Raw genomic sequence first — 26,092 nt, 5'->3', positions numbered from 1 at the left:
CTCACATTACAAGACATTGTGAGCTTATCATTTTGATTGATTATTGTTGGTCGAGAGAATTGGGGCTTGTGTGGGGGGCCAATAAGGGCTCTCTCTCTCCCTCTCAATTCAATTTCAATTCAATTAGCTTTATTGATATGAATGTATAACTACAATAACTATACAAAATATAACACAAAACAATATCAATATACAAATAGAACATTGGCTTACACAATACAACATGCAAATGATCAAAATGTACAGTATTAAAGTGTCCGTGGTGTGTGTGTGTGTGTGTGTGTGTGTGTGTGTGTGTGTGTGTGTGAAGATAATGGTCACATTTAGTGTTGTTTTTTATTTGTCCCTCATGTTGTGACATGTAGTCATAATGTTGTTCTTCACCCAACAGATATGGGAGTTGTAGTCATGTAGTCATATTGTTGTTCTTCACCCAACAGATATGGGAGTTTTTTGTCATTAGTCATGTTTTCAAACAGTGGGTCACTGGGTCAGTGGGTCTCTCTCTCTCTCTCCCCCCTCTCTCTCTTTCTCTCTCTACCCCTCCCCCTCTCTCTCTCTCTCTCTCTCTCTCCCCCCTCTCTCTCTTTCTCTCTCTACCCCTCCCCCTCTCTCTCTCTCTCTCTCTCTCTCTCTCTCGGGTCTCCCCCCTCCCCTCTCTCCCTCTCTCTTTCTCTCTCTACCCCCCCTCTCTCTCTCTCTCTCCCCCTCACCCCCCCCCCTCTCTCTCCCCCCTCCCCTCTCTCTCTCTCAAACTAATAGGCGAGTGTGCTCCGGTGTGGTATTTCCGAACGCGTCCGTACTAGTCAGTCACATACTGAGCATTTAGGTGACGGTGTGCTGCAGGTCGTTTTTAACCGTCCGTCGCAGCCAGTCAGCCAGCCAGCCAGTCAGTCAGCCAGCCAACCAGCCAGCCAGCCTTTACTGAGATCTACAAGCTCACAGCGCGGCGCGGCGCGACGCGCTGTGAGCTTGTAGATCTGCTCTTCTAGTTTGGGAGGAATCAAGGAATGAGGAAGTCTCAGATTACATTACGTGTCTCCTCCTCCCTCCCTAGTTCCCTGACTCGCCCCAAACACAAACAGACAGAACATTCACCGATCTTTTTGTCCTCCTCTGAGACTGAGTCCTCTCTGCTCTGCTCAACAATTAAGCTACAGGTAGCTAAAATATATACAAGCTACTTTTAAACCTTATAGTTTATAGCTGTGATCAGGGCGCGCTGGACCGGACCGGCGCTTATAACTTAAGGACTGTGTTAGTATTGACTGTTCACTGTATAACGTGATTAACAATAGCCTATACTTACATGTATGAAATGTATACTAAACTATAAGCCATAGCCTATATATCCTTAAAATACCCCTAGTCAAAAAGTCCAATAGGATTCCGATAGAAAAAATCCTATTGGAAATCCAATTAAAAAATCCTATAAGAATTTGGAACAAATCCTATTGGATATTTTCTTATAGGATTATAATCCTATAAAAAAATCCAATAGGACTTTTTCTATGGGATTATTATCCTATAAGAAATTATCCAATAGGATTTGTTCCAAATTCTTATAGGATTTTTTAATTGGATTTCCAATAGGACTTTTTCTATGGGATTATTATCCTATAAGAAATTATCCAATAGGATTTGTTCCAAATTCTTATAGGATTTTTTTATTGGATTTCCAATAGGACTTTTTCTATGGGATTATTATCCTATAAGAAATTATCCAAAAGGATTTGTTCCAAAATCTTATAGGATTTTTTTCTCATAGGATTTACTTCTATAGGATTATTATCCAATAAGAAATCCAATAGCATCCCATTTGATTCTTGTACTGGAATCCTACTGGATTCCTCTGCTGGATTCATATAGGATTCCTAGACTATAATCCAATAGAATTCTGAAAATAAATTCTGAAAGAAATGAAAGCAAACACAATCGAACAGTAGGCTAATTTATTTCAGTTTCAGAGAGATAGAAATGTCATTAAATAGGACTGTAGACTAATATGCATGTCAAACTGGGGGTCCTTGAAATTCTGTTTTTTTTTTAATTTAAGCTGTATGCAATACTTGCCATTAATATAGTGGTTGCAACTGTATTAATTGATTGCCCGATTGAGTCCCGTGGTGGGAGTTCTGCTCTGTTTTTTGTCAATATTAAGTAGTTCCGGTCATTTTGTGGGGGGGCACTGGAGCCATGCAGTAAAAGTAAATTAATCCACAAAACTAACAATTTTTATTGTTGACCTTTTTAAAATATTAGTTTGACTTTGACCCCTCTATCACATGGAACTATCTTTTGGGCGTAGTGATACGGACACAAAAAACATAGTTCCATGTGATAGAGGGGTAAACAATTTTGCACTAATATTTTAGAACAATAGAAATGATGTTGTGGATTAATTTACTTTTAATGCGTGGCCCCAGTGCCCCCCCACAAAATGACCGGAACTTAATATTTCACAAAAACAGAGCAGCAGAACTCCCACCACGGGACTCAATCGGGCAATCAATGAATACAGTTGCAACCACTATATTAATGGCAAGTATTTCATACAGCTAAAGTTTAAAAAAATCTGAACGATCCCTTTAAAGTTCTTCTCTGTGAAACAACATTATAATGGTCAACAACACACTTGACTGTTTTTGACACTTTGACAGTCTTTCAGGATTTCTAAAACAAAATGTACACTCCAGAATTAGAAGAGGCCCAGTCCAGGGGCAAAGTCCTTGCTTTTTAGCTGACTCTCAAGTGGCCATCCAGACATAGAGAGAGAACACTGACTCCTACGTACATGCTACTCGTAGATGGAGTTGTACACTCTTTTTACTGTGACAGGAAGTTTGCCTGCATCCTTCAATTTCAGAACAACACACTCCAAAAAGGTCAGTGACTTTTTCAGTCCTTTAGGGTACTGGATTCTGAGTCCCAGTGCCATTGAGATGTCCACACTCTCCTCTGTGATTACCTGGTCATCCATCGACAGCATAATGTGGTCATATTTCATGGGGTGACCCTCCCTGCAGCCTTTCAGCATCATCTTTGGTGTCGACATTTCAGTGCTGGTCTGAGCTAGGCCCTGGGGAGAGGGAATACCATTAACCATCAGACAAACACACACCCTCTGGCTAGTCTCCTGCAGAGCCACTGTGTCAAAAACAGAAACAACCATATGAGATATGATAATATAAAAACTAATGCAATAATAAAATGTGGTTCAATTACATAGTGCTTCTCCCACTAGTGAACGGTTCATGGCTCACCTCAACTTCAAACGTAAACTCTGGTTTCTCCTTGAATAGTACAGGCAAGAGCAGAATTGCTGCTTCCGATTGGAGGCCTTAATAAAAAAATATACAATAAGTTATTATAATAATGTTATTTTCATAATCCTTTAAAATCACGAGAACAAATGTCAGTCAAGTAGTGAGTGAGTGAGTGATTCAGGGTGCTACTGCCATCAGTCAGTTTTTGTTACTTGAAAATCTAGTTCAAATTAGATTCTGGAAATTACCTTTTTTCTGCCATCGCAGCGAGCTTATTGAGGATTTGTTTGTCCACATCAATGTGATATCTCTCAGATCCCAAGCGAGCTTTAGAAGGCAAAGTAGAAGAAACATGTATAAAATATAGTCATAACTCATGCAATTAAATAAGGAGACAATTGACACATTATTGTACTTACTATTTTGGATAGTCAGTCTGAGACATGGGAACTCATTGAGCGTCTCTTATGTGCTGTGGTTGGACACAAAGTTTCTGCGGTACAATTTGATTCGTGTCAACCTTTCTTGAGGAGCTCTAGGTCTGGACGGACCTTCTCCGTTTCCTCTCTCATGACTCTCAAATGTTCTTTGAGAGTCATCTTCTCCTGTATCAATCTATAAATCAAACAAGTTCTACAGATTCAAGTAAATTGCATAACATTGTTGAAAAATACACACATTGGACCTTTAAATGTATCAGCGTAAAGGTCCCAACGTTCATTCGGCACAGACTAGTTTTCAGCTAAAACAGATTTTTTACCATGGTGCTTGGATTAACCTCAGCTGTCTCTGTCTGACGAGGTCGCTTCCTTCCAGTCCATTTTTCTGTTATTTGTGCCATTTCCTTGTTAGACACAAGTAGCTTCCTTTCTTTTTTTAATTTATTGTGCAGTGAATCAAGCATGGCATCCTGTGAAACAAAGTTTTTCAAGTTGTTAAAGATGAATAGAAACACTAGAATGCATCCCTTACTAGAAAACCCTTACTAGAAAGTAGGGGAAAAGTGCCCCTATTCTGACACTCACTGAAAATAGCAGATCTACAAGCTCACAATGTGTCACTCACATTACAAGACATTGTGAGCTTATCATTTTGATTGATTATTGTTGGTCGAGAGAATTGGTGTGTAGAATGTGGAAAAAGAGCAAACCAGGCATAGAGCTGACCCCAGTCTACCAAGTATTATTTAGTTTACCAAGTATAGCGCTCAGTTTCAGTGGTTAACAGCGACACATAGAATTGTACCGATGCAGGTAACAACATGAACAAATAAAATCTTACATAGCCAGACCCAATGCTTTCCCTGAGGAATGGGTAGTCCAGGTTTAGGGTTGACAGAAGTTCCACATACTGAAAACGAGTTGGGAACCTAAAAAGGAAAATCAAACAGTAGTAGTGTTGATTGATATTAGCCATAATAATTAGACACTGACAATTGACACATTTCCCGACAACGTCACACTGATAAGAAGTTAAGAACCTATATGTGTGCGCAGGTCGGGGTCAAAAGAAACCCATCGCTCATTAGATGCAATGTAAAAGTGGTCACAGCACTGACGTGTAAAAATCAAACTTTCAGATGCTGTTTTTCTCCCAGTGTGGAAGAAGATTTAGGGTGGATGTTTACTGCGATCCCTTGCTCTTGAAATATACCTTGTTTTATGTTGTTAAGTATACAGTAGAGTACATGAATGGACCCCTACAATGACTGGTCAGTTATGATGATGTAACCTTTTCTCTCTCAAATGGAAATAATCTCTCCTCACTATTTGCAACATCCCGTGTGAGGTGGAATGGTCAATCTGACATGGATACTTCTATGATGAATCTTTACATACCGATGCAGTGCAGTGCCATGACAATTAATCAAGAGGAATAATGAGAGGAAGAAAAGATAACTCTGAGAGATGACCAGCATAAATGGTGAACTACAATGAAATCATCAGTAGCTAAATGTATTACTATTCTGGTCATCTTTATGTAAACACATTTTCATACCAATACATCACTTTCATACCAATACAACAAGTTATACATAGCATAAAATAAATAAATACATACTGGTAGATAAGTACTAGAGCAACTAACTTAACATTATATTACTCATGTTGGCTATTCAACATAATATCTGGTCTCAAGCCCAATTTTGCACCAGTGATTCCCATAGGAGATTTGTGGTATTAATTCAAAATTAATCAGGACATTTCACAAAGTTTCAAGGAAAATAGCTATAGCCTAGCCCAAATTTTTAGATTCCCGAATCTACAAACTCACAGCCTATTGCAATGCAATTGGCTTGCAATGCAATGTTGTGAGCTTGAGGATTGGCCATTTTCGAATAGCCAAAGTATAACATAGTGGTCTAACAGATTCTTTGCTATTTTACCTGTACCCCGGCCCAGGCCCCACTTTGAGAACCGCAATGCCCTACTATAGTCTACTTGGCAGCCCATGGAGCCCCATTGTGAACCCGGACATGTTGAGTACACCAAGGTTTTATGTTAGAAATGTTGAGTATGGGTCCCCAGCATGTAAATTAATAATGGGCCTGCCCTGATATCGTTGGGCAACTGCACCCGAAGATAGTTAAAGCCTGTGTTTTTCCCAAATGGAAGGCTTATATTAAATATCCATAAACAACCATTTCCACCGTCTTCAAAGCAACCACACCAAAACACGGTACAAAATAGCCCCTCCTCCGCGGTTCCATGTGTTAAACTTATGGGACAAGTATAAGTATGCAAACAAATAGCAAATCACCTAAATAAAGTTTCCCCTGTGCCATTTAATAAACAATTAAACACTCACCTCAAAAAACGCTGAATAAACTGCTGAAAGTGGGATTCCATCAGGCATCAGTCCAAGACGTGACGCAGTTTATATTATTTCCTCTTCTGAAAAGTTCAAAGCTCGCGCTAAGGACAGTCGGTGTACGCTTGTCAAAAACGAACAGATCTACAAGCTCACTCCGCGTTGCGACGCGACGAGTTGTTAGCTTGTAGATCTTAACGTGAAACCGTGACGTAGTGTCAACCAATAACAAACAAAGAGACCGTTTACGTCTTGCTTGAATCACGACAGTTTTCTGAGAAATTCTAGACCGAGGTGTGTGTGTGCGCGCGCATGCGTGTGCGCGCGCGTATCACCCCATCTCCCATAAATTCCATCCATAGTAACACCAGCGCCTGTGTGTGTGTGTGTGTGTGTGTGTGTGTGTGTGTGTGTGTGTGTTTATCACTCCCATTGTAACAATAAGCAATATTTTATATATATATATATATATATATATATATATATATATATACACACACACATAATATAGGCCTAATATAATTGAAGGTCGCAATTATATTATTATTATTATATGATTATCGAAGGTTAACTATAGAATCGTACATCACCCAAAATCCCCATACATGGGGAAAACCCACATTGTGCCCAGGTCTCGTGACAGCATTATGACATCATCAGGGATGATAGTAAATCAGGGATTATATAGTAAATGCGACCTGCTATGGAGATCCTGATGTCATCAATATTAATATATGGATATATGTCAGAACCTGTTCTGACATTATGTTGATCGTTCCCCATCCGTCCTTCCTCTTCGATGTCTCCCTTTTATCTGATACCTGTCCATTCAAACTATAGACGGGCCTGCTCCAAAGTTATGAGTGCAGCCGCACCCGGCAGCCGGCGAAAACTAGAGTTCTAAACAGGCCTGAAAATGAAGTCCCGGCCCTACCTGTGCCCTCAATGCCTGTTCACTCAAGACACTGCCCCCGCTGCCACCCTCCAGATCTCCATATTTGGAGCTGACCTGTTCTAACATTCCATATGTTGATCTGACCTCATCAAACATGTACACTCAAGACACACTCCATATATGGCCAGTGCACACGACCTCGCCCTCAGGCGTCTTACTGGATTATATAGTTGCGACCGTAGGCCACAGAGCACCGTTGTATTTGTTCTACATTTAAAAAAAATGCTACATTTGTTTTAATGGGGATGATTTTTTTATAAGCAAACACACTTATATTTCCAATAGGCTTGACTTGAATGATTTTGTTTAAAGGCTTTGGCTGTTGGAAAATAATCCTATAGGGTTCTGTTGAAACAGAACAGGTTCAAATGGAACTTCAGACAATCCTATTGGAGTTTCTGAAGTTCCAATATAATCCTATAGGATGCTGTTGGAACTTTGGACATGGCTCCAGGTTCAATTGGAACTTCAGAAAATCCTACTGGAGTTTCTGCAGTTTCAATGGAATCCTATTGAAACTTTAAAAAATCCTGTTGGACTTTCCAAAGTTGGATATAACCCAATAAGATCCTATTGGCACTTTGGAAAATCCAATTGGATTTTATAAAGTGCTGACACAATCCTATAGGATTGTGTTGGATATGTGTAAAAATCCAATAGGATTCCTATAGGATTTCAAAATCCTGTAGGATCCTTTTGGACATTTCGAAGATCCTATAGGACTTTTTGACTAGGGACATGTTCCATATAGGCTTACAAACTTAACAGAGCAAGGGTTTATATTTATCACATTTTATTTACACAATTTATAATGTACGTGCGTCACTCAGAACTCATAACAAGGCCTTCTTCAAGAGCAGCCATTTTGTTAGCCCCACAAGCAGAACCCAATGGTAGTAAATTTTCTGACATTTTTAAGTCCAAAGCTTTACGGAGGGTTCCGAGAGGGGCTACCATTTTGTGTAAACTGTATATATAAGCCCATTATAGTTGTTCACATATAGCGCTATATGAGCTTGTAGAGCTGCTATTTTTCAATAGCTAAAAAGTATAACATAAATAATGCTTAAAACACCAAAATGGTTTACGGTGTTGGGGTGGGGGCGGGTCACGGTTAAAAATAAAAGTATCACTTCCACAAAGCTAGTGTCATTTGTATAATATATTGTTGACCTATCAGTTCAGAGGCCGAGCCAGATTCACCTATAAGGTGACCGTAACATTTTTGTATTCCTATTTCCTACCTCAGTGATGTAAGTATAGGTGCTCAATGTAATGAACTCCTACTTTTATAAATTGCAGCATTTAACTCCCATGGGCGGGACTTGACTTGACAAAGGGTGAATTGTTATGTCGTCATTTATGTGAATACTATGAGGTTTTCCCTTATATAGGTCTATGCCGGTATACATGGGGCAACTGGCGGCCGGGGGGCCACATGCGGCCCCCAGCTTCACTTAATGCGGCCCTCAGGTTAATATCAGAATACTGATATGGCTCTCTCCATCGTCAATGTTGCCCACCCCTGGCAGGGCTGGGCAACTTTGACGATGGAGAGGGCCACTATATTTCCACACTCACTCCCTAGGGCCATATATTACTGTCGTAGCAAAAATAGCTGATCTACAAGCTCAAAACGCGTCGCGCTGCGACACGTTTTGAGCTTGTAGATCGGCAATTTTTGCTATATTCAAATTGCAATCTTGAATTTTTGCTATTTTTGAATTGGAATCCTGAAAATTAACATTTTTATGTAATTTCAAATGCATTTAATTATACTTGGGTTGAAGCAATGAGCTACTAAGACTACTACTTTAGACTGAAGTAATAAAAGCGGGTCATGTTTGCATGTTGTTGAATAGTAACAGCTGAAACCAATATACAGTATCAGTATTCTGATATTAACCTGAGGGCCACATTATGTGAAGGTCGCCAGGGCCGCCAGTTGCCCACCCCTGCCCTATGGTCTATATATATATATATATATATATATATATATGGGAAAATCTAATTTATGTTTACGTTTATTTATTTGATATGAACATAACAATTCACCCTTTGAGCCCTCTGTCACATGGAACTCTTTGTTGTGTCCATGTATCAGTGCATCAGTATCCTCTGAGATAACGTGCATTTGGTCTAAAGAAGAGAACTAGTCTACGCCCCCAGCAGCACAACAACATATTACAGTTGCATCTGACAGAGCAGGGGTCAAAGTTGAACCAAAGTTGCTCTCTGGTAGAAATAGGTCAACAATACAATACAAATGCTTTGAGTCCAACAATCTGAACTAACACTTTGAGCAGTTTTGCTGACAGTTTTGCTGTTTTGCGCTGGTCGTGTTGCCCAATATATGCACTCGTGATTTGGAAGCAAAGATTTGAGTTAAGAATACATATACTGCCTCCCCCTGGCCAGCAGGGGCGCCTGATGGAGGGGAAAGGAACTGGTTGGAATAACGTGTTCCTTTCCACGCGCTATACGTCCAACCAGGGAAACTCCCCCCTGTGACTGTCGGGTGTAAAGGAGCAACTTGGACACTCAGGCATGAAGGAAGCATGAGTTCAAGTCCGTTGCTCTCCCCTTGTCCCCCATATATGGGGACTAGGTTGGTCTCCCCTTATCCCCCATATATGGGGACTAGGTTGGTCTCCCCTTGTCCCCCATATATGGGGACTAGGTTGGTGGAGGGTGTGTAGAGCCCAGGATCACATTAGATGACACAGGGGTGAAAAATGAGTTACAAAATCGTGGGATAAAAAAAATATAAAAAAAATAAAAGAATACATATTTAAAGATTTGCCTATTTTTCTAAAACAGCAGACCTACAAGCACCGAGTGCCGCGCTATGAGCTTGTAGATCTGCTATTTTTCAATAGCTAAAAGGATATAACATAATGCTGGAAACACCAAAAGGGGTTCCCGGGCCTCAGTAAACTATTAACATGACCCTTTTGTTCTCTTTCTGTTTGTTTGACACACACAGGGAACCAGGAAGTCCACCCACCACCGCTGTGTTCTGCTTTTACACCCGGGATAAAAAAGATAAAGTCAATCCGAGGTAAGTTAACAGCATATTATGTATCGACGTCGATTCACTTCTTCAGCGTAAATGTGTGAACATCTGTGTGAAACGACCTCACGTCTTTCTTTCACATTTAGCTATAGGTCTTTCACCCTTTGAGCAGTGGTGCTGGGCCTGGGTCCCCTTCTCCACTGCAGAGAATTTGATCATCCCGCTTTGTACTTTATTTATGAAAAGTCCGATTGGGTGTTAAAATAGCCAGCACGGCCAGTGCGCAGCACAGCACACTGATGATTAGTGATTATTAGAGAGAGAGAGAGAGAGGGGCTGCATGCTGGTGGTTGCTATATAAAACAAATTGTAGCCTATACTCATGTTCCGTTTCACGTTATTGCTGACTGCTGAGTGACGCACACAGAGTGACTCGGTGCTTTGCCTGTCCAGCGCAGACAGGAAATTATACGTTCTCCTCAGACATTCATTATTTTGCTAAAGTGTATAATAAGCTCTGTATCTGGTTAATTGCGGGAGGATGCAGGATTCGCGGAGTCCCGCTGATTTTATCTTGACCGCCCGTGTCTGCCTGCAGGTATTTAAATACCGCCCGTGCCACCAACATTTACGTTGGGTCCCGCTGACTCCCCGTTACAGCCCAGTGTGATCCATAATTCCATATAAATATCATCAAACATGTTTGAAAATGATGGGAGGGTTCAGATTGGACATTTGAGCACTCATAGATCAGCTGGGGAAAGAACGTGCACTGTGTGAAAACTCCTTTAGTGTAATTTCTAACAAGAAAAAACAACACCTCCGGGATGACGGGTCCCGAAGAAATTTTAGGTCGGGAATTTGCGTGCCCTATAACTCTCTCTCTCTCTCTCTCTCTCTCTCTCTCTCTCACACTCACTCTCTCTCTCTCTCTCTCTCTCTCTCACACTCACTCGCTCGCACGCACGCACACACACACACACACACACACACACACACACACACACACACACACACACACACACACACACACACACACACACACACACACACAAACACAAACACTCTAAGTAGCAAATAAAAATTAGCAATTCAAATACACCATGCAGTCTTGTATACTATACTTATTACTTTTTTTTATCGTTTTTTTAACTGTTATTTTATGTGCTCAAACAAAGTAAGACACACAGAGAGACGGATGTAATTGAATTGAAATCTAGCTAAATCTAGCTTGGTAATGACGAGACACACCTGCAGATACAACCGTTCTAAATGCGCCATTTGGCTTGTTGTCATAATAAACATTCTTTGTAGACGTGGCGTGATCTGTTGTTTGTGGGAAGCAGGTAACCAACCAGTTTGACAACCGGTTCTCTTTGCTTGTCTCTCTCTCTGTCTCTCTCTCAATTTCAATTAAATTCAATTCAATAGGCTTTATTGGCATGACGTTTTACAAGTGTTGCCAAAGCACAATCACAGATATTACAAACAACAACATAACAACATAATATCAATGCCATGAAAAAATAAATTAAAATAATATAAAATAAAGCAGGTGGTGCAGAAAATAAAACATGGCATACTGTATGTGTGTCCTACTGGTTGTCCCTTTTCTTGTGACAGGAATTGACATATTTTGCAGCCAAAACTGCACATTCTTTCTGTTCCCCCAGAAGGACTGGTAATCTTTCCCTTTCTGTCATACTTCTGAATTCTGGGAAATTTGTTTCAAATTTTGGGAAGAACTCCTCTATAATATTTGTGTAGTTTTTACATTGTGTTAAAAAGTGTAACTCTGTCTCTATAGCTCCGTCATCACAGTGACAGCACAGCCTCTCCTCTCTGGGCAGCCAGGTCTGTCTGTGTCTGCCCTTCTCTATTGCCAGACTATGATCACTCAGTCTGTACATTGTCAAAGTCTTTCTCAGGTTTTTGTCAGTTACTGTGGTTAGGTAGTCTGCCACAGTATACTGTCTGTTTAGAGCCAAATATGTTTCTAGTTTGTGTTGTGATTGTGTGAGTTCGTTCCAATATGTGATGTATTTATCTTTTTCTTTAGTTATAATTTGGTTGGGTCTAATCTTCTGAGTGATAGTGTAGCTGCACTGAGGCTGTCTGGGGTTTGTGATGTCAGAAGGTGAGAGGTCAGCTAGTTTCAAAACCATCTGACTGAGGGGGCTCTTTTGGATGTCCAACTCTTGGCAGGCAAGGGCTTTATAATGGTAACAGGCAGGGTCACTCTTTTTAATATGGCTCCAGAATTTAATAGATCTTTTCTGTATATTTAGAAGTAAAGGATATTGGCCTAATTCAGCCCTGCATGCAGAGTCTGGGCATTTTCTTTGTACCCTGATAATAGTTTTGCAGAACTCTGCATGCAGGATCTCAACTGGATTTTTGTCCCATTTTGCCCAATCACTTTGTAATAAGGGACCCCATACCTCACTGCCATACGATGCAATTGATTCTATAACCGATTTAAATATTTTGAGCCATGTCCTAATTGGAATTTCGATTTGAATTGAACGCTTGATGGCATAAAAAGCCCTTTTTGCCTTGTCTTTGAGTTCCTTCACAGCTGAACAGAAATTCCCAGTGGAAGTAATTTGTAAACCTAGGTCTCTCTCTCTCTCTCTCTCTCTCTCTCTCTGTCTCTGTCTCTGTCTCTGTCTCTGTCTCTGTCTCTGTCTCTCTCTCTCTGTCTCTGTCTCTCTCTCTGTCTCTCTCTCTCTGTCTCTCTCTGTCTCTCCGCCCATCTCCACTTTATCCAACCAGGACACAGAAGTCATTCTATGATCCAGTCCAGAGTCTACAGTACAGAACCAGAACCCAGATCCATGGACGGACAGGATTCATGACAGGTAAAGATTCAAACAAACATTTTTCATGGCTTGCTGCAGGTCTACATTATACCAGTTTATCACATGGCTTGGTTGAATGCTTGATTCTGATTGGTCAATCGCTGAATTCAGCGGTGGGTGAGTTGCCTAATCAAACCCTCTGAGCACCAGCTGCGTAACAGCCACGTAAACACACACACACACACACACACACACCTTCAGGGAGTGAAGGTGACACACACCTTCAGTTTGACTAGTGTCCGTCCTGACACCGGGAGGTCGAGGTTCGATCCCCGGGCCAGGGAGAGAGATATAAATATATACACTGTAAATAGTTATACTGTACAGTACAATATAAAAGCATAATTATGTAAAGGACACTGTACTTGTACTAATCATTTGTCGGACTCAACATCACAGTTCCCTAAAAGATGATCTTCCTTCTGCCAAGTTCATTCCATCGACTGCAATTAAAGTCCTTTGACCGCTGCTGTTCAGCTCGGCATGCTCAGTGAGACGCAGTGTTGTTTTCGTCCACTAAAACCAAGACGAAAAATGTCCGTCGACTTATCGACTACCTTTTTATACTCACGAAAACGACATGGAAACTAAATGAGAACTAAGCCACCATGACTAAAACTAAGACTAAATATACTGACAATTTCATCAACAAAAATAAAATAGACCGTTGGAGCCAAAATGCTTTTTGTTTATTTTGTTTATTTAAACTAATTAATGATGAAGTTAACGTGTCCTTCATTACGATGACGCCATGGCTATCAGTCAGTCAGAATGGTGGGTGGTTGTCATGGAAACCCTCATTACCTGTCAGTCTGATGGCACTCAGGTGCGACAGGGGAAGACGACACAGTTTTCGACCGTGCGTGGTCGATAGGTTCAGTTTGTTTGTTTAATAGTTACACAGTTTATTTACGTTTGTACTACTGCTGAAAGAAAGTGGATATGACATATCCGAAAGTAAGACAACTCTCTGGACATTGAATTAATCACTGCACGCGTCAAACTCAGTTCAACCCAGTTGCCCTGCTGTTTAGCATAGTGGTAAAGGCTTCACATAGACTAAAATGCTAGGAAGGGACTAGTGGACAAGAGATCCAGTAAAAGTAATTTTACACTTGGTTGCATGCTGGAAATATCAGATCTACAAGCTCAGAACGCGTCGCGCTAGATCGGCTATTTTCAGTGCACGGCCCAAAAAGGTTGCCATATACTCGTATAGGGTGGTTATTTCAGTAGCAGGGAATTCATTTTTATTTTATTTTTTAATGCATTATTAACAGATTGCTGTGACTTCACAATGATTGTTAAAAGGATAACACAAAAAGCTAAATTGCTTTTTAATTGCATCTATTTGTGTGCACATTTTGGTTTGCCTTACTTCTTATTTAAACTTAATTTATGCATAGTAGTAGTAGTAGTAGTGTTTTCATTGCTGAAAATAGCTGATTTACAAGCTCACAACGTGTTGTGAGCTTGTAAATCAGCTATTTTCAGCATGCAACCAATTGTAAAATGACTTATACTGGATCTCTTGTCCACTATAGTCCCTTCCTAACATTAATTTAAATCTACCGGTAGTTTTTATTTGTTGGCGAAAGTTAATTGTGCTGCCTTTGGAATGGCAGTTTGGTTAAAATGCATAGTTTAAAAATGTTTAATAATCCTGTCATTTAATTAATTAAGTTAATAGTTAAAAGGTGAAGTGTATTGTAACAGTTCTTACGGTTTTTACTGCCTCCAGTGGTGGAAGTGGAAAGTGAAACCAAACTTCAGCAGAGCATTTCCAGTAAAACGAAACTCGGTAGAGTCATTTCCCAGTACTGACGGAACAGTGAGCTGCGTGCGCATGGTCCGCTGATAATTATTCTTTAATGCTTTTGCCTTAATTGGACATATATTGTCTGTAAGTACTTTGAAGTTCTAGTTAATCCGTTCAAAGAGTATATTTAAATTAGTATGTGATGTTTGCAGAATGCCTTTGTAGTTGGTTATTATGTGTTTGGAAATTGTGTAAACAAGTCTGCGTGTTAGTTTACTGCTGCAGTAGCAGTAGCCATTTTCTGTGTTTGATTTCAACACTACGTGTACCTAGTTCAGTGCAAATAGCCTACTGATAACTATGCATACTATAAACTATATTACTCACACATATTTCCTGTGTGTTTTTCACTTTCGTCAGTGGAAAAAGGTAGTCGATGAACATTTTTCGTCTCAGTTTTAGTCGACGAAAACAACACTCTTGAGCAGTAGGCTGAATGTCATAGTTTATTACTGAGACAATTCAATTAAATTCAATTCAAAGGGCTTTATTGGCATGAGAAAACATACGTTTACATTGCCAAAGCAGAAAGAACAATACAACAATACAATCAAAACAAAAATGATGTACTTTGAAGGTCAGAATCTTCAATAGATCAACTTCTGTGTACCAAGATCACTCGATGCAGGTATAGTGCAGGAATATACACAACTAGACAACCTCGGAGAGGTCGCAATTTTAAAAAATTGCAGAGTGTGGTTGCCGCAGTGGCTTACATATATATACCCCTCCCACTGATATTGCCAGCCTGTTACAGTTTCAAGTCACACCTTAAATCGTGTGTAAGTAATTCGGAGGGGATTTAACCCCCGAAATTCTGGTTTTTCGACAAACGGTTACATTTATCGCGTTTGCGGCGCCCCCTATGGATGAAAATGGAATTGCTTTTGGAACTCGGTTGAACGAACCACCCCGGACATGTGATTCAAATTTTGGATGGATTGGACATTCCGTTCGTGATTTATGGCATTTTTCGTGCTATAGGCCCCTCCTACTGACTTCGGAAGACGATTACGGCCGAACGATACGCACTACCGAAAATCTGCGTTTGTGTTTTAATCGGATGGGTCCAGAGATCACGTGTACAGATTTTTGTGAGATTTGGACAAAATCTGTAGGAGGAAAAGCAAAAAGTGTGTTTTGGACAAAATTCAAAATGGCGGAAAATCCATCATGGCGGAAATGGGCGTGGCCTATATGGGGAGATGCGTCATGACCCAAGGAATCCAGGGAAAAAATAATTTTGATTTTACGACATACGGTTCAAGAGTTATGAGCCAAAAGGTAAAGTGGGCTGTTATAGCGCCACCATGAGGCCGACCTAAAAAAATATATTTTTAATTAATTTTAGTGATAATTAGGAAATATTCCTCAAGGTTTTGTAACTATAGTGCTTACAGTCTCAGAGGGAAAAATACTTGAATGTGATTTTTTGCATTTTTCCATTGAAGTCAATGGGATAATTTAATTCACTAATAAATTCATATCAATTAAACTATACAACATTTCTCTTAGCAAAGTACACGCCATCGATTCCCGATTTTTCCGGTCAATTTGACATATGGCTCAAGTGCGTACAGTCAAAACTGAGGGAGGGGTAGTGCGTCAAAATAAAGACTAGTGGAAGAAAAATAATAAAAATAAGTGGAATAAAGTGTTACAATTACAAGAGTCTGGTTGCCCTGTTGGGCAACCACACTAATGATTAGTCTGAGACAGACAAAAAAAGAAAACAGACTCAAGTGCGCACCCAAGTGGTCAAAGTTGTGTGAACAACTGTCAACTACCAACATGACAATTCTCCAAATGTATGCATGTGCATTTATCTACTGTACATCGAGGCGTTGTGAGCTTGTAGATCGGCTATTTGAACTATTAAAAAATGTTTTTCAAAAAAGCAAAGTAGTTTAGGGATAAGGGGTTTAGCACGCAATAGAGCCCTCAGGTTTTGATGCATTTTTTTATGGATTTATTATGAACAGGGATGGTAAATAAAATATGTTGAAATACAACTACAGCTTGTGTCCAAAACTCACAGAAATAGTTATACTTCTGTGAAGTCATGTCAGTCAAATAATATACTGTACCATTCCAAATTCCAATTGTCTACACCTGCCTTCCAGAATGTGTGTGCCCAGGGTAGAAAACCTGGCCTGGCACAGAGCACACTTTTATAGTTTAACCCATTCTGACCTGAGATCAGATTCATACGAGGTTTCCACTGGACACACACACACTGGTCTGATTTATAACCCATTCTGACCTGAGATCAGATTCTAAAAATGTCAGTCGCTCTCAAAAATATCAGACCTGCAAGCTCGTAAGCGCGGCACCGAGTGCCGCGCTTACGAGCTTGTAGATCTGCTATTTTTCAATAGCTAAAGCATAACATAATGGTTAATGTGTTTTCAATTTAGAGTGCTATGATTATGAGAGATGTGTGACCAGAAAGGGCTGTAGATTCAACATGGATTAAAATGATTCACTAAATATTGTTCTCCTGCTCTCTTTTCTACCAGGAGTCATCAGGAGATGAGCAGCACTGCATGGAGCCAGAGGAGAATGTCCCATTCATTTAGCTTCATACTAGACAAAACAAATCACAACAATGTCAGGGAATGTTAGGAAAACACCAACGTGGACTATACACACAAAAAAATACTTTTACTTGTAACGGAGGACTTAATTGTCCACCGCTGGTTGACATTATTGGCATACAGACAGTGTGGGTTCTAGAGGAGCATAGCTTACAAGCTTACTTACTAAGTCTACTGACTACGAAGACTACTGACTACTAAGTCTACTGAGTACTAAGTCTACTCAGTCCTAAGTCTACTGACTACTAGGTATACTAGTCCTAAGTCTACTTGACAGGTTTTAAACTTTTTAGCTGTCAATGGTTGAAGAAAAGTTCTCTTTACTAAATACTGGATTGTGACGACATTTGACTGTAGCTGATAATACAATATATCACTATGGAGAAAATGAGTGGGAGTTCTGCTTCTGACGGAGACGACCCGAGCGATGAAAGGTTTGAATTCACTCATTTATAATAATAATAATAATAATGGTTTTTATTTATAACGCACTTTACATTCGCAAGAATGTCAAAGTGCTACAGCAGTGAATAAAAGCAAAAGAAACAACACACCATTGAAAACATCAAATAGAACAGGAACATTTTAAAGCACTCCTTTAAAGGCTCCTCTCCATCGTCAAAGTTGCCCACCCATTTTAATATGTGCAGTCAGTTTAAGTTTCAGATAACGTATTGCTTATTTTACTGTCCAATGACATTGTTTGAAGGGAAGACCTCTGCAGACCCGCACACTGTCACCTGCTGATTCAAGAGCTTTTTATTTAATGTCAAACGCAACGACGTTTGGCTCTTTCGACCTTCCTCAGGCCCGACTCGGAATAGGCTGACATCACTAAATACATTTCATAGGTATAGAACAACCAATCGGAAAGCAGCACGTAATCATCTTAACAGATAGCAGCTGCATAGTCATGTGACTCTTAACCCATTCTGACCTGAGATCAGATTAAAAAAATGTCTTCTACATCCTGACAGTTTTCTGAAAAAGCTATGTTTCTATGTCAGTCGTTCTTCGATTTTTCAAAAATAGCAGACCTACGCTATGAGCTTGTAGATCTGCTATTTTTCAATAGCTAAAGCATAACATAATGCTAACACCAAAAGGGGTTCCCGCCCCAAAATGGGTTAAAGTTACAGTGCTTCTGTGACATTCCTCAAATACTATTGCAAAATAACAAATTACAATATAATACAGGGACAAATATATAAAATATGTCATACCATAAAATACAAGAAAATCAACATACAATAAATACGCAAATTAATGTCGCATATAAGGTCCTATACTCACATGACAGTAGTGGACAGTAAAAGTAAAAACAACACAAATGGTGCTTGGAGGCATTTAGTATGGATAATTATAGCATGACGTTTAATTAAGCAATATTACACGAGAAGGTGTGGTTTAACGTGATTATTTTTCCTAAGACAATGTTGCTGCTGCTCTGATGCACAACTGATACATTTATAATCTGATCCTTTCTAAAAAATATATTACGGCTAGGTGTGCTGTCGTGCTAATTTCAGCACGGCCGGAGAGCCTATTGCAACCAATTGCTTGGTCAGAAGAACTACCTGTATTAATATTAGAGCTGGGACTCGATTAAAATAAATAATCTAATTAATCAGAGGCTTTGTAGTTAATTAATCTAGATTAATCGCATATCAATATTCAACCTGAGAACAGCGAGAAACCTTTTTTTTTAATGTTTTTTGGTATCCCAGTGAATCAATGAATAGTGACTACAGGATACCACTTATTTTCAACATTTTACTGTCATTAATATACCTGTTGTGGAAATAATAATAAAAAGTCACCCCATTCTGTGTTGCCTAGAACTGGAGGTCTGAAAAAAAATTAGTAACAGTAACAAGTACATCTCAATGACATCACAAAGCTGTACTTACTTCATATCGTTACTGTTTTTTGTCAGACCTCCAGTTCTAGGCAACACAAAATGGGGTGACTTTTTATTATTTCCAGTTTTCAGTACTATAGAAAAGCGCCCAGTGAGAAACGTTCCGCGGTGGAAAAAAAGGTGTGATTAATTTATCTGTAGGTCAATCGCGATACATTTTTCTGTAGTTAATTAATCTAAATTAATCGCAATTAGTCCCGGCCCTAATTAATATATCTATTTGATACATCCTGGTTTGAGCCTCTCTGCACGGCCCAGGCCTGATATGACTCTATAAATAAACTAAATCCTGTTCATCCTCTCGTTGAATCCCACTGTTCATGATCACTGTTGCTGTGTTTATGTGAATGCATTTTAAATAGTATTTTTTTAACGCATCTGTGTTTTATGTAATGTGTGATTGCTGTAACTGACTGCCGGTGTGCCAAAGACACATTTACATTGTATGTAAATGTGATGGACAATAAAGTTTTCTTTTGTCTTTATCTTTAACAGGGTTGATCGTCACAGAGCAGTCTCTCCTGTACCCAGCTGTGTCTCCATGAAGAGTGACTCGTCCATGTATGGACTTATTGGACACCACTTTACTGACCAAAGGTTTGAATTTAATAATTGACCAGACAGATGATTGAAAAATGAACTCCTTTACAACCTGACTGTAGAAAGTAACAGTACAGTAAAGAACCTGGGGGTTATTATTGATTCTGAATTTAATTTTAATTCACACATTAATCATGTCACCAAGATTGCCTTTTTTCACCTTAGAAATATTGCACGAATCAGCCTATTTGTCTTTGGATGATGCAAAAACGCTAATCCACGCCTTTGTTTTTTCTCGGCTTGATTACTGCAATGCACTTTTTTCAGGACTGCCTAAGAAAACAACTGACAGATTACAACTTGTCCAAAATGCAGCAGCCAGAGTTTTAACTAGAACTAAGATGAGAGAACATATTACTCCAGTTTTGGCTTCACTGCACCGGCTTCCGGTTGTTTTTAGGATTGATTTTAAAATTATTTTACTTGTCTATAAAGCTCTCAATGGTCTCGCACCTTCCTACCTACATGACTGCCTGCCTAAATATGTCCCAAACCGCCCCCTAAGGTCTTCCACTGCTGGCAGCGGTGGCCGAGTGGATTGCGGAGCGGTCTAGATACCGGAAGGTCGCCAGTTCGAATCAGCGATCCGACACGTTAAAAATTACCACCGTTGAAGTGCCCTTGGACAAGGCATTGAACCTCTACCATGAAATGCTCCATGTGGGCCTGGCTGTAAACAAGTATCTGATGCTTAGTCCAGTTACCCTTGGTAAACTTGATTTACCAGAACGCATTTCTTCTTCTTCTTCTGGCCTGCTCGCTTTGCCTAAAAAAATGGCAACTAAAAAATACGGGGAAGCAGCTTTTTGCTTCTACGGGCCGTTGGCATGGAACAAGCTCCCACTGTACCTTCGTCAGGCAGCCTCTGTAGTTTAACAAACTCCCACTGTACCTTCGTCAGGCAGCCTCTGTAGACATTTTTAAAGCTCAGCTCAAGACCCACTTCTACAACATTGCTTTAAATTGATCTTTTATTTTTTGTTATTCATGTCCTCACTGTATTGCATTACTGCTTGTTTTTTTAATGTCGTTGCCTTGCTTTTCTTTTTTATTCTCCATTGTTCTGTAAAGCACTTTGAGCTGCATTTCATGTCATGAAAGTTGCTATACAAATAAAGTTTTATTATTATTATTTATTATGTGAATGCATTTTAAATAGTATTTTTTTAATGCATCTGTGTGTTTTATGTAATGTGTGATTGTTGTAACTGACTGCCGGTGTGCCAAAGACACATTTACATTGTATGTAAATGTTATGGACAATAAAGTTTTCTTTGTCTTTATCTTTAACAGGGTTGATCATCACAGAGCAGTCTCTCCTGTACCCAGCCGTGTCTCCATGACGAGTGACACCTCCATGCATGGACTTTTTGACTTCAAAGATGGACACCACTCTACTGATCAAAGGTTTGAATTTTAATTGACCAGACAGATGATTGAAAAATGAACTCCTTTACAACCTGACTGTAGAAAGTAACAGTACAGTAAAGAACCTGGGGGTTATTATTGCCTTTTTTAATCAGAGCCTATTTGTCTTTGGACGATGCAAAAACGCTAATCCACGCCTTTGTTTTTTCTCGGCTTGATTACTGCAATGCACTTTTTTCAGGACTGCCTAAGAAAACAACTGACAGATTACAACTTGTCCAAAATGCAGAAGCCAGAGTTTTAACTAGAACTAAGATGAGAGAACATATTACTCCAGTTTTGGCTTCACTGCACTGGCTTCTGGTTGTTTTTAGGATTGATTTTAAAATGATTTGACTTGTCTATAAAGCTCTCAATGGTCTCGCACCTTCCTACCTACATGACTGCCTGCCTAAATATGCCCCAAACCGCCCCCTAAGGTCTTCCACTGCTGGCCTGCTCGCGTTGCCAAAAAAAATGGCAACTAAAAAATACGGGGAAGCAGCTTTTTGCTTCTACGGGCCGTCGGCGTGGAACAAGCTCCCACTGTACCTTCGTCAGGCAGCCTCTGTAGTTTAACAAACTCCCACTATATCTTCAACAGGCAGCCTCTGTAGACATTTTTAAAGCTCAGCTCAAGACCCACTTCTACCAAATTGCTTTTAATTGATATTTTATTTTGTGTTATTCACTCACTGTATTTCATTACTGCTTTTTTTTTAATGTCGTTGCCTTGCTTTTCTTTTTTATTCTCCATTGTTCTGTAAAGCACTTTGAGCTGCATTTCATGTCATGAAAGGTGCTATACAAATAAAGTTTTATTATTATTATTTATTATGTGAATGCATTTTAAATAGTATTTTTTTAATGCATCTGTGTGTTTTATGTAATGTGTGATTGTTGTAACTGACTGCCGGTGTGCCAAAGACACATTTACATTTTATGTACCGGTAAATGTAATGGACAATAAAGTTTTCTTTGTCTTTATCTTTAACAGGGTTGATCATCACAGAGCAGTCTCTCCTGTACCCAGCCGTGTCTCCATGACGAGTGACACCTCCATGCATGGACTTATTGACTTCAAAGATGGACACCACTCTACTGATCAAAGGTTGGAACATTAACTCCTTTACAACCAACTGCTCCATCTGGTGTCTGAATTGTGTACTCCAAGTCAAATCAAATCAAACTTTATTTATATAGCATCTATCTGAGCAGATCTAATGGGGAGGGGAAGAAATGGTTTTATAGTGCCGGTGAGAAGGCGGGCAGCTGTGTTCTGCACTAGCTGTAAACGCCTGAGTGACGCCTGGTCGATGCCAATATACAAAGAGTTGCAATAATCTATTCTTGATTATATCAAAGCATGGATAACCATCTCCAGCTGTTTTTAGGGGAGGTAGGATTTGACCGTGGCGATGATTGGAAGAAGAGAGTTTTAACGACGGAGCTGATTTGTTTATTAAGTTTAAAATCTTGTATCAAAAATAAAACCAAGAGGGGGGACAGTGGCACAGTCGGTAGTGTTGTCGCCTCACAGCTAGAAGGTCCTGGGTTCGATTCCCGCTGTGGGCGCTGGGGGCGTGTTCTCTCCTCTGAGTCATCAGTGCCCATACCCGAGGCGGGGTTGGCGAAAGGGCCTTTCTGTGTGGAGTTTGTATGTTCTCCCCGTTTCCCCTAGTGTAGGTACCCTCACATGTTCTCCCCGTGTCCCCTAGGGTAGGTACCCTCACATGTTCTCCCTCTGTCCCCTAGGGTAGGTACCCTCACATGTTCTCCCCGTGTCCCCTAGGGTAGGTACCCTCACAAAAAACATGCAGTAATCCTGGTCGGAATGTGTTAAGGAGATAGCTGTTACAACTGTTAAAAACGCCTTCTCAATCCTGACCTAAGTTTGAAGTGTTAAGAGAGGCACTTGTGTTTCTCTCCTTGGGCAAATCATTCCATTGCACCGTTTGTACTACATGGAATACAAGCTACTGTTATTTACTTAGTATTATTTCTAGTAGTATTATTTTACTGTCTCTGTTGTTTATGTATTGTTATTTCTGTCTGTATGATTCCAGAAGTGTTCACCACAGAGCAGAGTCTCCAACTCGCAGCATTCTGTCTGTGAAGAGTGACTGGTGTAAAGGAGAACCTCCTGACTTCAGTAACGAACCTGGACCTCCTGATTCACAGTATGTCAACCCTCCTATAAATACATACAACACAATAAATGTATGTTGTCTCTGCCAGGCTGAATGGTCCAGTCCATGTTTTACGGCCTGTCTGCCTGCCTGTCTGTCTGCCTGCCTGTCTTACAAACTAGGGCCCTCATTTATCAACCCTGCGTACGCCAAAATATGGGTGCACGCCGAAATTACCGACATTTTCGACATTTACCATTTCCGGCAAAGCTTGAAATTGAACGTTCAAAACCCACGTCTGCTCCGCAGCTGGCGTACGCTTTTTCCTTGGCTGTTTTTCTGTCGTACACAAGCGGAGCAGCCTTGTCTGAACTGCTGACACGCTGTCACAGGCATCTAAACATATGTTTTCACTCCTAAAATGTTAATATAAAACGGTATGTGTATGTAAAAAACAAAAGAGAGATTTCCAACTTTACAAGTAATTTAAATCGCGCAATTAAAAACAATATAACATGTTTACAATGTATTAGTTTGTGCTTAATCAAACAGTGCTTTACTGGCCTTGTTATGCGAGCGCACTTGTGAGATGATTTTGGAGCGCATGCGGTGATGCGGCATATGTGATTATGATATTATTAAAAAAAGGCATAAATGGACTGCACGCCTTTATTTCCAAGTGACAATGACAAGCATACAGCTTGCCTATTTGCAAGTTGCAGGCTATAGGTGTAAGGGGCTTAACACATTTTGTACATAATACGTCCTGAAACGTCATAAGGATTGGAACCGAGAGGCGCCTTAGACGTCTGTGGACGTCCTAGCGACGTCCAAACGACGCGGGGCGAGATAATAATATTCAGAATAATTACTTCTTTTTTTTTTGGCATTTCGCTTTTCGCTTGCCGTATGCTAACGCTCTGTGAAACTATTAGCTTGTCATTGACTCCCATGTTAGCGCGGCGGAAAGAATGACTCGTATCTCCTCATCCAGGGCGCTCTCCGTGGTGATGAATGGATCGATATGCTGGCGCTGCGTTTCTGCTCCTCATCCGTCTCTCCCGCAAAATATGAACTCTTTTTGGAGCGTATATAAATATATTAAGATGATCGGAGATTGTGATGGCACTTTGTCAGTCAACCTTTTTAAGAAAGTATTTCCGGTTCATGGCTTTCAAAATAGAAGCGATCACTACTCTGGCGATTACTCTGGCGCAAGCAGCGCCTTTATTTTGATGCAGTTCCGGTACTAAATGTGTTAATAAACATGGTCATGAATACTTTCTGCTTCCAGTAAGTCACTAGTTTAAAGTCTCATTTCTCATGTCATAATATTCTTTTTGGAAAATTATGGTCCCATTTATTAAAATAATTACCATAAAGTCGCGTATGTTCTGAGGGGCGTGGCTACCGTTACAGTCTATGAACGGGAGCCACCCCCCGTTCAGTCAAAATAAAAACCAACAAAGAGTAAGGGGGGGGAAGTCCCGCCTCGTTGTCTGGGCCAGCCAATGGCCAGCTTGGCCCAAACGGAGCCAGCCAATGGTCAGCTGGGCCCAAACGGATCTAGAAATATGGCGACTTACAGTGCAAGGAATTACAGGCTTCATTTTACGTCCATGTTAGACCCGGGGAACGCTTTGTCCATATTCTTTACAGTTTATGGTTCGAATGAATTCCCCATGCCCCATATAGTGCACTACTTTGGGCTTCCGCCATTTTGTTATAGTGTCCGAATATGTAGTGAGCATTTTAGCACCCTAATGTAGTGGACTGAAGTATCCCACAATGCACCGGGAATTGTAGGGACCATCCGATGGTCACTACAAAAACACAGCGAAGCAAATCTGCCCCATAATGCATTGCGCAAGCTCGCTCTTGAGCGCACATGCACGCGTTTGTGCACGTGTAAAGTACAAATAAAGTTTTATTATTATTATTTATTATGTGAATGCATTTTAAATAGTATTTTTTTTAATGCATCTGTGTGTTTTATGTAATGTGTGATTGTTGTAACTGACTGCCGGTGTGCCAAAGACACATTTACATTTTATATCTTTAACAGGGTTGATCGTCACAGAGCAGTCTCTCCTGTACCCAGCTGTGTCTCCATGAAGAGTGACTCGTCCATGCATGGAATTATTGACTTCAAAGATGGACACCACTCTACTGACCAAAGGTTTGAATTTTAATTGACCAGACAGATGATTGAAAAATGAACTCCTTTACAACCTGACTGTAGAAAGTAACAGTACAGTAAAGAACCTGGGGGTTATTATTGATTCTGAATTGAATTGTAATTCACACATTAATCATGTTACCAAGATTGCCTTTTTTCACCTTAGAAATATTGCACCAATCAGAGCCTATTTGTCTTTGGACGATGCAAAAACGCTAATCCACGCCTTTGTTTTTTCTCGGCTTGATTACTGCAATGCACTTTTTTCAGGACTGCCTAAGAAAACAACTGACAGATTACAACTTGTCCAAAATGCAGCAGCCAGAGTTTTAACTAGAACTAACTAGAACTGACCAAAGGTTTGAATTTTAATTGACCAGACAGATGATTGAAAAATGAACTCCTTTACAACCAACATCTCCATCTGGTGTCTGAATTGTGTACTCCAAGTCAAATCAAATCAAACTTTATTTATATAGCATCTATCTGAGCAGATCTAATGGGGAGGGGCAGAAATGGTTTTATAGTGCC

General features: G+C 40.1%; 1 protein-coding gene and 2 long non-coding RNA genes across 3 annotated transcripts in view; 2 read left to right on the top strand and 1 right to left on the bottom strand.

The window, feature by feature from the left end:
- LOC308332990 (uncharacterized protein) overlaps positions 1–26,092 on the top strand; it is a 205,463-nt gene that overhangs the window by 46,803 nt on the left and 132,568 nt on the right. Inside the window, exons 18-19 of the mRNA XM_080789144.1 lie at positions 23,320–23,433; positions 25,448–25,561. Coding sequence (XP_080645270.1) covers positions 23,320–23,433; positions 25,448–25,561 — 228 coding nt within the window. The remainder of the gene's footprint in view (positions 1–23,319; positions 23,434–25,447; positions 25,562–26,092) is intronic.
- The window catches only part of LOC308332997, a 178,711-nt gene that overhangs the window by 46,849 nt on the left and 105,770 nt on the right, over positions 1–26,092 (bottom strand). Inside the window, exon 2 of the long non-coding RNA XR_013965774.1 lies at positions 17,533–17,579. This is a non-coding gene — a long non-coding RNA (uncharacterized lncRNA). The remainder of the gene's footprint in view (positions 1–17,532; positions 17,580–26,092) is intronic.
- On the top strand, positions 1,075–17,525 carry LOC308332999. Its single transcript, XR_013965776.1, has 4 exons — positions 1,075–1,160; positions 10,019–10,093; positions 12,824–12,909; positions 17,248–17,525. It is a non-coding gene; the product is annotated as an uncharacterized lncRNA (long non-coding RNA).

The sequence above is a fragment of the Protomyctophum bolini genome (assembly GCF_963924005.1).
Source record: "Protomyctophum bolini genome assembly, chromosome: 18".
NCBI lineage: Eukaryota > Metazoa > Chordata > Actinopteri > Myctophiformes > Myctophidae > Protomyctophum > Protomyctophum bolini.
The sequence above is the reverse complement of the archived record's forward strand: the minus strand, read 5'-3'. Positions and strand labels throughout refer to the sequence as shown.